Source organism: Sinohyriopsis cumingii, chromosome 16, assembly GCF_028554795.1.
Source record: "Sinohyriopsis cumingii isolate HCF-2022 chromosome 16, ASM2855479v2, whole genome shotgun sequence".
Classification (NCBI taxonomy): Eukaryota; Metazoa; Mollusca; class Bivalvia; order Unionida; family Unionidae; genus Sinohyriopsis; species Sinohyriopsis cumingii.
In genome coordinates this window covers 5177452-5189878 of record NC_142976.1, presented here as the reverse complement: position 1 = coordinate 5189878, position 12427 = coordinate 5177452, and the positions used below count along the sequence as shown (strand labels likewise).

Below are 12427 nucleotides of genomic sequence, written 5' to 3'. Positions count from 1 at the left end.
TAGCTGTCATAGATTTTCCTTCCAGTGACTGATAGAAGAGGATGAAGTACAATAAATATTTTCACAACATTCGTAAGTTTTCTTATTGTACCTTTTCACATTCCATGACTATTAGAAAAGCAAACATGAAAAGCTTTTTCTTGTTGGATCTCTCTATAATTGAATCTAAATGATAATTTGTCAGGTTAAATTTTTCATTTTTACATCCATTCAAATTTTGCACATAGCAGCTGGAAATTCAGAGTGGACCATTTCCATACTAGAAAGGTTTTATCAGTGCAGGGTTATCATCGCAAATAAAGGGTGAAAATCTGCCACACTTTCTTTTCACCTGTAGTTTGCCCACCATAAGATTCCTTTGTATCTCATGAATCTGCATGAACACAAATGCACCATCAATGAGCCAATCATCAAAAAGGTCCAACTTGGAAGAGAAAATTTAATTGGCATACACAGAATAAATGGTCATGGTGAGTCAACCTTCAAGAAAATTTCACCCTCGCTTGCTATGATTGGTTAAGCAGGTACGTGCACATTCATAAGAAATGAGGAAATCTATCACTGGTAACCATGACAACTTTTGTCTCGCAGGGTGGAGGTCTGATATATTTGAAAAGAATGTGCTTAACTGTCCAAGGACACAGGCAGGATATGCCCTTTGGTTGAGGTTCACATTTCAGGAGTTATACACACACACTCTGTTTGAGGTTCACCCTTCTGGAGGTATGCTCAAGTCAGGTGTAAGTGGCATTATAGTATCTCTGATATGTTCTACACAATACCACTCTCCAGTTGAATGTTCTGATGCTTGTTTATGGTGGTCTAATTCAAGCTCATTTGCAATGTAGACTGAACATGCCTATTTATATAAAATTTAAAGTTGCCATATGAAATCATCCAGTCGAAACAGGGTTAATGCACGTCAGCTCTTAATGCTAGAGTGACTAGGCAGCTAACAGTACAGATATTATCCGATTAGCAATAGTGGAACAGTTAAAGTTTTGGCTCTTTACTTTACTTGGCCAAGCCTCAAGTTATAGGTGGGTTATGCACAGCTATATGTGCCACACCTGTTTACCAGCTAATTGATGTATATTGTAATATGTATGTGTTAAAGTACTGGAAATAAGCCTAGCCAAGTTCAGGAGATTGCTCTGCCAACTAATTAACATAGTTATTAAAACAACACAGTTATTTGCCAAATGTTTAAGAATGTAGTTAAAATTTAATGAAAATTGGATGGGAAATGTTATAGTTATAAAATCTGAAACTGTATGTTATACAGTAAAAACCATTCAGGAGACCCTCCTGGCACATGGCTTGACTGACCCACGTCAAAAAGAAATAACAGCTTCACACAAATCTTGGCAATCAGACTGGTCAACAAGCAATTGGAACTGTTGTTACATGCCAGGTCACTGTCGTAACTCTAGGTCAAGAGGTAAAGATTTCCACTTGGTTTCTTGACTCCCGTGCAAGTTTTAAAATTATTTTTTATCATTCTTCATTGCGAGAGGTAACAAAATTTTGCTATGCCATGCCATTATCTTGTCTTACACTTTTTGGTGCAAGGAAATGCAAGATTAAACTAAGTGGATGAAAATAAAGGGACCAACATCATGATCAGTGCTTTATTTCTTCCACTTTCCTGGCTGTGTCAATGACAGCTGCTCTTGTACCTAATAAATCGAATAAGGTTAGTTTTGGCAGTTGAGATGACTGGATAGTGCTCCCCCAAATTCTTCCTGTTGCTGTTTATCTGTAAAACAAAAATAAATAAAATTTAAGTCAATGAGGAAACTTAAATGTATACTATAGCAATGGGTGCCTTGCAAAGGACCCAGCTCACTACAATTTATCCACAGGATCGATGTCAAAAGTAGCTATTATAATTCTATCAAAGTTTTTAGAAACTTTGTAGATAAGAGTTCATCATAGACAAGTAATGTTTAGGGAAACTGTAACAAAATTATCTCAAGATAACATGTAAATATTCGCCAATAAGTTGAGTCCAACTGCAAATTCTACAGAATAAGATCTGTTGATCCTAAGATCAGAGGCACATGTGAGTGTTGCAGAATGAAAAACTTTATCCCAAATCTTATAGCACCAAAACCTTCCTGTAAATCTTCTCTGACTGACAGTGGCCACAAGGGTACAGGGCAAGTAGGTGTCAAGCAGAAAGAATTTTATTTGCTTTATTATGATTCATTCCAAGAATGAAGAAAATCTATCAAGGTTGTAAAGAAACCAACAGAAAAGAAAACTTTAACAAAACCTTAACAAAAACCTATGACTGTGACACAGGGATGAGTGAGTAAGGCTTCAATAAGATTCATTCCAAGTATGAAGAGATTCCATCAAATTGTTTAGGAAATGCATTCAATCGAAAACTTTTGAACAATTTCACAATTGAAAACTTTAACTTGAACCATAGCTAAGTCTTTCTCCGACAGAAATGTGACTGATACCATATATATTTGCTTAGAGCCAACTGCTGACACATAATGTGCTTGCAGATCAGGATCTATGTTGTTTGTTCAAATGATTACTCTTAACAAACTGCATAAACCCATATCTGCTGGCATATTATGAAACATCAGATCTGGGTCTGTGCAGTTTGTAGTTGGACTGAACTTACAAGTTAGTATTTATGTCATGTGTCATTTTTCACTAAAAATATTCTTAATATTGCATGATTTCTTTCATAAAATGAAAAATATTCAAGCTGGAGAATTGCAAGCTGACAAAAGGCTAAAGTTGGGCATGAAACCCAGTAATACTATTGGGTACCAACTTCAAGTGGGTATGAGACCAAGAAATAACCTTGGCTACAAAGATGCATTCTGTCTTGTCTAATTTTGATGAATGGTGTTTGAGCCAAAGTAGTTTTATGGGGATGGCATCCATATTAAGCAACTGCAGCATATCTGACATTCTATCTCAACAATTTGAGCAAATTTTCAAATGCCCAAGTCAGGATATTTGTTAAATTTAGTCATTTTCTTTTTGAGCTTTGTTTGAGAAAAAGTTTTTTTTTAATGTTTTTTCCTGATCTAAGTAACAGTGGTCATATTTGACATGGACTTCAAATTAACTGGACAAATATAATTGGTCTTCATACAAAAATGCTGTCAAATTTTGACGAGCAGTTTTTGAGGACATGTAATAAATAATTTTTCTCCTAATTTCTGTGGTAGTGGCCGTATTATATTTTTCAGCACTACTCATATAAATCTGAAAGGACTTTGTTCCAGGATTCTTTCTTAAAAAATTTAATTATGGTTTTTGTTTTTTATATATATATTTTTCATTTTGTGAAATATCTTTAACTTTATAAACAATGTCTATATTAATCAGCATCATTTGTACATATTTAAAAAGCTCTAATGTGAAGATGGTTTCTTCAATTTGGTCAAATTCTGTGATGTAGGTTGTGACAAAATATGTTTAAACAAGACCCATACTAGTGGCAACCATATTTAATGACCAATCATCACCCTGAAAACCTTCATGGCTAGGGATGAGATAAAGACATACATCAATATTTCATACTGTTTCACGTCTTTGAAATGTATTACTTTCCCCACTGAATGTTTCAAGTACTTTACTAATTTTTCTGTCTGAGTAGGCACACATTTTCATATCTATTAGCTATCCCTGACACATTCAGAATTTTCTCAGCTGATTGAGAGAATTACAAGTAGCTCTTTCCTGTGAAAGACCAAATAAAAACTCAATTTAGTTTCCTTAAGTTGCCTAGTGCACTAACAGATAGCACATTGTAAAGGAGTTTTATATGGGTACAATGATTACTGGTCGCTGGCCTGGCATGCTGTTCTTACCTTGGATCTGAAAGCTGGTAAGACTTGCTTCAATCTATCTACAAGATTTATCTCTCTTACTATGGGATCCAAGTGATCTTCAGAAAAGACATCAAAAATAGAGTCCAGAGCCTCAGCAGTAACCAACAGATCACAGTCTTTGCAGACAACTCCAATCAGAAATGAACCTATGTCCTGCAATAATCAAAAAGTCCTTTTCAATCCATATGTGCTTGTTTGCAGAGTGCAAACCATAAATATCATATATATATAAAATAACAAATCTAAAATTAAAAGATGTTTCTTAGAAAAGCAGGTAGGCTACAGTTTGGAAAGAAAATTGAGCACCTGATACCAACATTAATCTGTATCAATAACAAAAAAACACGCATGTACACACAAACACACATGTACACACATACACACATGTACACACATACACACATGTACACACAAACACATGTACACACAAACATACACACAAACACATGTACACACAAACACATGTACACACAAACACATGTACACATAAACACACATGTACACACAAACACACATGTACACACAAACACATGTACACATAAACACATGTACACACAAACACACATGTACACACAAACACACATGTACACACGAACACACTGATCCTGATTGCTAGACCATGTTGAGTTATCAGCATCAGAAAAGCCCCCAGTCATTACAACACGTGAAGTGTTGAGTTATCCACAATTTCTGATACTGACAACAAGATATAGCAATCAAGATCGCATTACTATTATAATCATATTTTTAATGTATCAATCAATTTTCAGATAATTTAATACAATCACTATGGTCAGCCAAAAAAACTAGAGATTGCTGAATGTTTCAACCTTTTTACTATAAAATCGATCTTCACTCGTGAACCGAATAACATAATGATCAGCTGAGATGTGCATAGCTACTGCAGTTTATAAACAAATTGTGTGAAACAGAAATCACTCACTTTCAGTATGATCACTGCTGGTAACAAATTCTTAGATGCATGCGGGTAGCAGACCCAATGGATGTTGTTTACAGTTATTTGTACAGTTGTAAAGTTTTGTATCACAGAAGATTTTAAAAGCCAAATGTTGCTGACAGGTTCTCTCTGAGACCAGCCAAATAGTGGATGAACCAGTTTTGATGGGACACTGTAAGAGACTCCAATGAACACTTCGCTTGGAAATGACAGCATTATTTCAAGTTATTTGTAATGGGAATGGACAAATTGTTGGAACTTGACAAAACAAATTTGTTACAGAGAATGTTACTGCATATCAAGTGAGGCTTTGGCAAAGTTTTTCACACTTGTTCATTTGTAACTGGGAAACCATGAGGAAAGTGTAGTTTCTGCTTCATCTGAGAAGATGGGGATACAGAATTGTAAAACAAGAGTACTGCTTTTCTACTTCATGGAAATGATGGTAAATTTCTGGTTCTTACGTGAGTAAAAACAAATCGATAGATTTATAATAAACTCACTTATCAGAGTATCATTGATACAAGATACTATACCATGAATGGAACTTCCCATTATGGAGTCTCATTCATATAAGATACTATACCATGAATGGAACTTCTCATTATGGAGTCTCACTGATACAAGATACTATACCATGAATGGAACTTCTCATTATGGAATCTCATTCATACAAGATACTATACCATGAATGGAACTTCCCATTATGGAGTCTCATTCATATAAGATACTATACCATGAATGGAACTTCTCATTATGGAGTCTCATTCATACAAGATACTATACCATGAATGGAACTTCTCATTATGGAGTCTCATTCATATAAGATACTATACCATGAATGGAACTTCTCATTATGGAGTCTCATTCATATAAGATACTATACCATGAATGGAACTTCCCATCATGGAGTCTCATTCATAGAAGATACTATACCATGAATGGAACTTCCCATCATGGAGTCTCATTCATATAAGATACTATACCATGAATGGAACTTCTCATTATGGAGTCTCATTCATATAAGATACTATACCATGAATGGAACTTCTCATTATGGAGTCTCACTGATACAAGATACTATACCATGAATGGAACTTCTCATTATGGAATCTCATTCATACAAGATACTATACCATGAATGGAACTTCCCATTATGGAGTCTCATTCATATAAGATACTATACCATGAATGGAACTTCTCATTATGGAGTCTCACTGATACAAGATACTATACCATGAATGGAACTTCTCATTATGGAGTCTCATTCATACAAGATACTATACCATGAATGGAACTTCCCATTATGGAGTCTCATTCATACAAGATACTATACCATGAATGGAACTTCTCATTATGGAGTCTCACTGATACAAGATACTATACCATGAATGGAACTTCCCATTATGGAGTCTCATTCATACAAGATACTATACCATGAATGGAACTTCCCATTATGGAGTCTCATTCATACAAGATACTATACCATGAATGGAACTTCCCATCATGGAGTCTCATTCATACAAGATACTATACCATGAATGGAATTTTCCATTATGGAGTCTCATTGATACAAGATACTATACCATGAATGGAATTTTCCATTATGGAGTCTCATTGATACAAGATACTATACCATGAATGGAATTTTCCATTATGGAGTCTCATTGATACAAGATACTATACCATGAATGGAACTTCCCATCATGGAGTCTCATTCATACAAGATACTATACCATGAATGGAATTTTCCATTATGGAGTCTCATTGATACAAGATACTATACCATGAATGGAACTTCCCATTATGGAAATGTGGAGATGAAACCAGTTCAGTCATCCATACTTTAGAAAATTAAATGTGAGTATTACTTTTCTACTTCTTGGAAATGATGGTAAAATTGTTTTCTCCATTACCTGTTGGCACAATTTTTGATGCACAGATACAGTTGGAAATAGTGACATTTTAAGATCGAACTTCAACAGAAGATGCCTCAGAACTAGCTTAGAAATGAATACTAACCAAGGTATTTATGAAACAAAGGTGCCTCATTTCTTTTAATCTTGTGATGTGGACTACTAAATATGTGTCATGCTTAAGAAACAAAATATTTCAGTATATATGTGTGTGTGTGTGATTTTTAATGAAGCTTTAACAATTATTCAGTCATATCACTATGATGTCTGCAGTGTGGTGGTTTATAATGATGTCTAACACTGGGACATCATGCCGCAGAAATGTAGCATCATCTCCCACCCAGTTTCATTATCCTGACATCAGGCCAACCAGTCCTAACACTAACCTCTTCATGCTGAGCACCTACCGAGGCAGCTGCTAGTACCATTTGTATAAGTCTTTGGTATGACTTGGCCGGGGTTCGAACCAGCGACCTCCCACATCTGAGGCTGACACTCTAACCACTAGGCCACCAGAGTATTTTAGTATATAAATGCAGCTATTATTATGCTGGTTTTGGGTTTTCCTTATCCATGTTCCAGTGTGTACTTCATGTATACATTATTGCACATTACAAACACACACTTCATTAAGGTTTTAATCATTAATGTTATACAGTAGTACAGTATCTAATGGATTTGTCAGTTACGACTCCCAATTTAGGTGTTACAGCATCAGAGATATTGTTTGCCCAGAATCTATAAAGTTCATTTGAAATGCACGTTTCATGATAAAGTGAGCATCTTATTTTATCGTAAACTGTTATTATTAATATATTGTGAAGTCAGAAAATCTACCATATTCAGTATAATAACTGCATTGTTTAAAAATCCCAATTCATGAAGTTTACGCTATCCTACTGATGACATTATAAACAATGTCCTCATCTCACGAATGTTCATACTGGACGAGTTGGCTGCCTTTGCGGTGGCAGATCTCTACTTTGTAGGTGCATTGTATATTCCAATATGGTTGCAATGAATAAAGCATTATACAAATTTTTCAGAAATTAATTTAACCCATTACATTCAGTGACAACAACACAAAAGATGTCCATAATGTTAAGGCCATTAAAATCATAATGTTCTAAGTGAGTTTTTAGCAGTCGCTTCTCTCCACGATCGAGAAATGTTTGGCCTAATAATGCAATTTTTTGCTGGGTTTTGACCAAAAAGAGGAATGTTAAGGCATGTATGGATATTGTGTTGAATACAGTATTTGACTTGTAGTTCTAAAACCTGAATCTTTCATGTGTAGTCCACCCCATCCCCAAAAATGCAAGAGTCAAGTTTTCTCAGTATATATCTTTTCCTGCATTCTTCTTTCCTTGGGGAAAGATATCTGTATCAGTAATCTTTTTTAAAAGAAACCTAATGAATGATACATACCGTGAAAAGGAATGATACATAAGGAATTTCATAATATTTGGCCTAATATTTGCTCCTCTTTTATTATCATGTGACCTTTAAATTCCTTGGATGTACTAGGATTTAAATTTTTAGAATAATCTGTAAGTATCTAGTTAGCATTAATCCAAGGGTCAAGTGATAAATAACTGACTTTTGTGACTCTTTACTTCAGTTACAAGTGTGATCAAATCATACAAATTAACAGGACTCCAGCAGCTATGAACAACAGAGATTAATAGGGAAGGGGAACAGAAAAAGAAAATGTTCTATTGCACATGAAAATGGATGGGGCTTTAGAAAAATTTCATACCAAATATTCTTCTAAAAGGCAATATGCCAGGTCATACCTTCAGTAATGGGTGAGGCTCTGTGTTTTTGGCTAGAAGACAACCGATTGTACAAACAATTCTTATGGCATTCACCCTAACTTCTGACCACTGACAGAACTGAACCATCTCATAAAGAAACTGCAAATCGGTTTCATTCCCTTCCGAAAACTGAAAATAAATGATACCTACAGTATGGCTGGTAAACTGTTATAAAATATTAGGTATGAATAAATAATGTGAATGTAATCACCAATTATTAAATATCAGGCTGAAAATGAAATCAAACTGAACTGACCTTTACTCTGACATGTTGATCCCCATCTCAACAACAGCATAGTGCATACTGACCTCGACTCTGACATGTTGGTCCATATGACAACAACAGCATAGTGCATACTGACCCAGGCTTTAATATGTTGATCCCTGGGACAACAATGGTATAGTGCATATTGACTCTGACCTTGACATGTTGGTCCCTGCTACACAAGTCATATAGTGCATACTAACCTTGACTGAAACAACGACACAATAGTGAATAGTGACCTTGACTGTGGCATACTGGTCCCTGTGACAACAATACTACTGAGCATACTGACTTTGTTGGTGACTACAATAGTATAGTGTTTATTGACCATGACAGTGACAACAATAGTATATTGCATGCTCACCTTGATTCTGACATACCGATCCCTCTGACAACAAGTCTTTTGCATGCTGACCTTGACTCTTTGACATGTTAACTGTGACAACAATAGTATCATTCATAATGAAACTGACATATTGATCCCTGTGAAAGTACTACAGAGCATACTGACCTTGACTGTGGCAAGACAGTACCTGTGACAACAATACTACAGAGCATACTGACCATGACTGGCAAGTCAGTACCTGTGAAAACAATACTATAGAGCATACTGACCATGACTGTGGCAAGTCAGTCCTTGTGACAACAATACTACAGAGCATACTGACCATGACTGTGGCAAGTCTGTACCTGTGAAAACAATACTATAGAGCATACTGACCATGACTGTGGCAAGTCAGTCCTTGTGACAACAATACTACAGAGCATACTGACCATGACTGTGGCAAGTCTGTACCTGTGACAACAATACAACAGAGCATACTGACCATGACTGTGGCATGTCAGTACCTGTGACAACAATACTACAGAGCATACTGACCTTGACTGTGGCAAGACAGTACCTGTGACAACAATACTACAGAGCATACTGACCATGACTGGCAAGTCAGTACCTGTGAAAACAATACTATAGAGCATACTGACCATGACTGTGGCAAGTCAGTACCTGTGACAACAATACTACACAGCACATTGACCATGACTGTGGCAAGTCAGTACCTGTGACAACAATACAACAGAGCATACTGACCATGACTATGGCAAGTCAGTACCTGTGACAACAATACAACAGAGCATACTGACCATGACTGTGGCATGTCAGTACCTGTGACAACAATACTACAGAGCATACTGACCATGACTGGCAAGTCAGTACCTGTGAAAACAATACTACAGAGCATACTGACCATGACTGTGGCATGTCAGTACCTGTGACAACAATACTATAGAGCATACTGACCATGACTGTGGCAAGTCAGTACCTGTGACAACAATACTACAGAATATACTGACCTTGACTGTGGCAAGTCGGTACCTGTGACAGCAATGCTAGCATATAATAATGATAAACAAATATTTACAAAATGATAGTGGCACAGAAACCTAATAAATTGGATGTAATATATATCTAGCATCACAAATCTATATCTAAGTGATTCATCCTGGAGATGACTTTGATTCATGCTGGAGATGACTTTGATTCATCCTGGAGATGACTTTGATTCATCCTGGAGATGACTTTGATTCATCCTAGAGATGACTTTGATTCATCCTGGAGATGACTTTGATTCATCCTGGAGATGACTTTGATTCATCCTGGAGATGACTTTGATTCATACTGGAGATGACTTTGATTCATCCTGAAGATGACTTTGATTCATCCTGGAGATGACTTTGATTCATCCTGAAGATGACTTTGATTCATCCTGGAGATGACTTTGATTCATCCTGGAGATAACTTTGATTCATCCTAGAGATGACTTTATAATATGCATTGACTTTGATTCATTCTGGAGATGACTTTGATTCATCCTGGAGATGATTTTGATTCATCCTAGAGATGACTTTGATTCATCCTAGAGATGACTTTATAATATGCATTAATTAACTGACTAGTTTTCATGCTAAACTCTGTGTGTGGTCTAAGCTGAAGACAAACAGTTACCCTAAGTCAGTAGAGCACAAAATATTGGTAACTGTAGCCTTCTTTGGATGTAAGGGTATATTACTAATACAGATGCAGCAAGGTACATGACTCTAACATAAACATCAAAATAATGAACTTAAAATACAAAACCAAAAGTCTGTAAACATGAAATATAAGTTAATGAGGTCTATATTTGGTAAAATTGTAGCATTTGTCAAGATGAGCTAGGAAGTAGCAGTATAATAAGCATTTTGTCAAGATGCCTCAAATAGGAAGTAGCAGTATAATAAGCATTTGTCAAGATGCATTGCCTCAGATAGGAAGTAGCAGTATAATAAGCATTTGTCAATATGCATTGCCTCAAATAGGAAGTAGCAGTATAATAAGCATTTGTCAAGATGCATTGCCTCAGATAGGAAGTGGCAGTATATTAAGCATTTGTCAAGATGCATTGCCTCAGATAGGAAGTAGCAGTATAATAAGCATTTGTCAAGATGCATTGCCTCAGATAGGAAGTAGCAGTATATTAAGCATTTGTCAAGATGCATTGCCTCAGATAGGAAGTAGCAGTATAATAAGCATTTGTCAAGATGCATTGCCTCAGATAGGAAGTGGCAGTATATTAAGCATTTGTCAAGATGCATTGCCTCAGATAGGAAGTAGCAGTATAATAAGCATTTGTCAAGATGCATTGCCTCAGATAGGAAGTAGCAGTATAATAAGCATTTGTTAAGATGCATTGCCTCAGATAGGAAGTAGCAGTATAATAAGCATTTGTCAAGATGCATTGCCTCAGATAGGAGGTAGCAGTATAATAAGCATTTGTCAAGATGCATTGCCTCAGATAGGAAGTAGCAGTATAATAAGCATTTGTCAAGATGCATTGCCTCAAATAGGAAGTAGCAGTATAATAAGCATTTGTCAAGATGCATTGCCTCAGATAGGAAGTAGCAGTATAATAAGCATTTGTCAATATGCATTGCCTCAGATACGAAGTAGCAGCATAATAAGCATTTGTTAAGATGCATTGCCTCAGATAGGAAGTAGCAGTATAATAAGCATTTGTCAATATGCATTGCCTCAGATACGAAGTAGCAGCATAATAAGCATTTGTTAAGATGCATTGCCTCAGATAGGAAGTAGCAGTATATTAAGCATTTGTCAAGATGCATTGCCTCAGATAGGAAGTAGCAGTATAATAAGCATTTTGTCAAGATGCCTCAAATAGGAAGTAGCAGCATAATAAGCGTTTGTCGAGATGCATTGCCTCAGATAGGAAGTAGCAGTATAATAAGCATTTGTCAAGATGCATTGCCTCAGATAGGAAGTAGCAGTATAATAAGCATTTGTCAATATGCATTGCCTCAGATACGAAGTAGCAGCATAATAAGCATTTGTTAAGATGCATTGCCTCAGATAGGAAGTAGCAGTATATTAAGCATTTGTCAAGATGCATTGCCTCAGATAGGAAGTAGCAGTATAATAAGCATTTTGTCAAGATGCATTGCCTCAAATAGGAAGTAGCAGCATAATAAGCATTTGTCGAGATGCATTGCCTCAGATAGGAAGTAGCAGTATAATAAGCATTTGTCAAGATGCATTGCCTCAGATAGGAAGT

General features: G+C 36.0%; 1 protein-coding gene across 1 annotated transcript in view; it reads right to left on the bottom strand.

Moving 5' to 3' along the window:
* Nucleotides 1-1617: 1617 nt before the first annotated feature.
* Nucleotides 1618-12427, bottom strand: part of LOC149779859 (HEAT repeat-containing protein 3-like) — a 74308-nt gene continuing 63498 nt past the window's right edge. The window contains exons 14-16 of the mRNA XM_089936530.1: nt 8537-8686; nt 3846-4019; nt 1618-1759 (exon numbers count right to left, since the gene is read on the bottom strand). Of these exons, the coding sequence (XP_089792656.1) occupies nt 1658-1759; nt 3846-4019; nt 8537-8686 (426 nt within the window). The 3' untranslated portion in view covers nt 1618-1657. The remainder of the gene's footprint in view (nt 1760-3845; nt 4020-8536; nt 8687-12427) is intronic.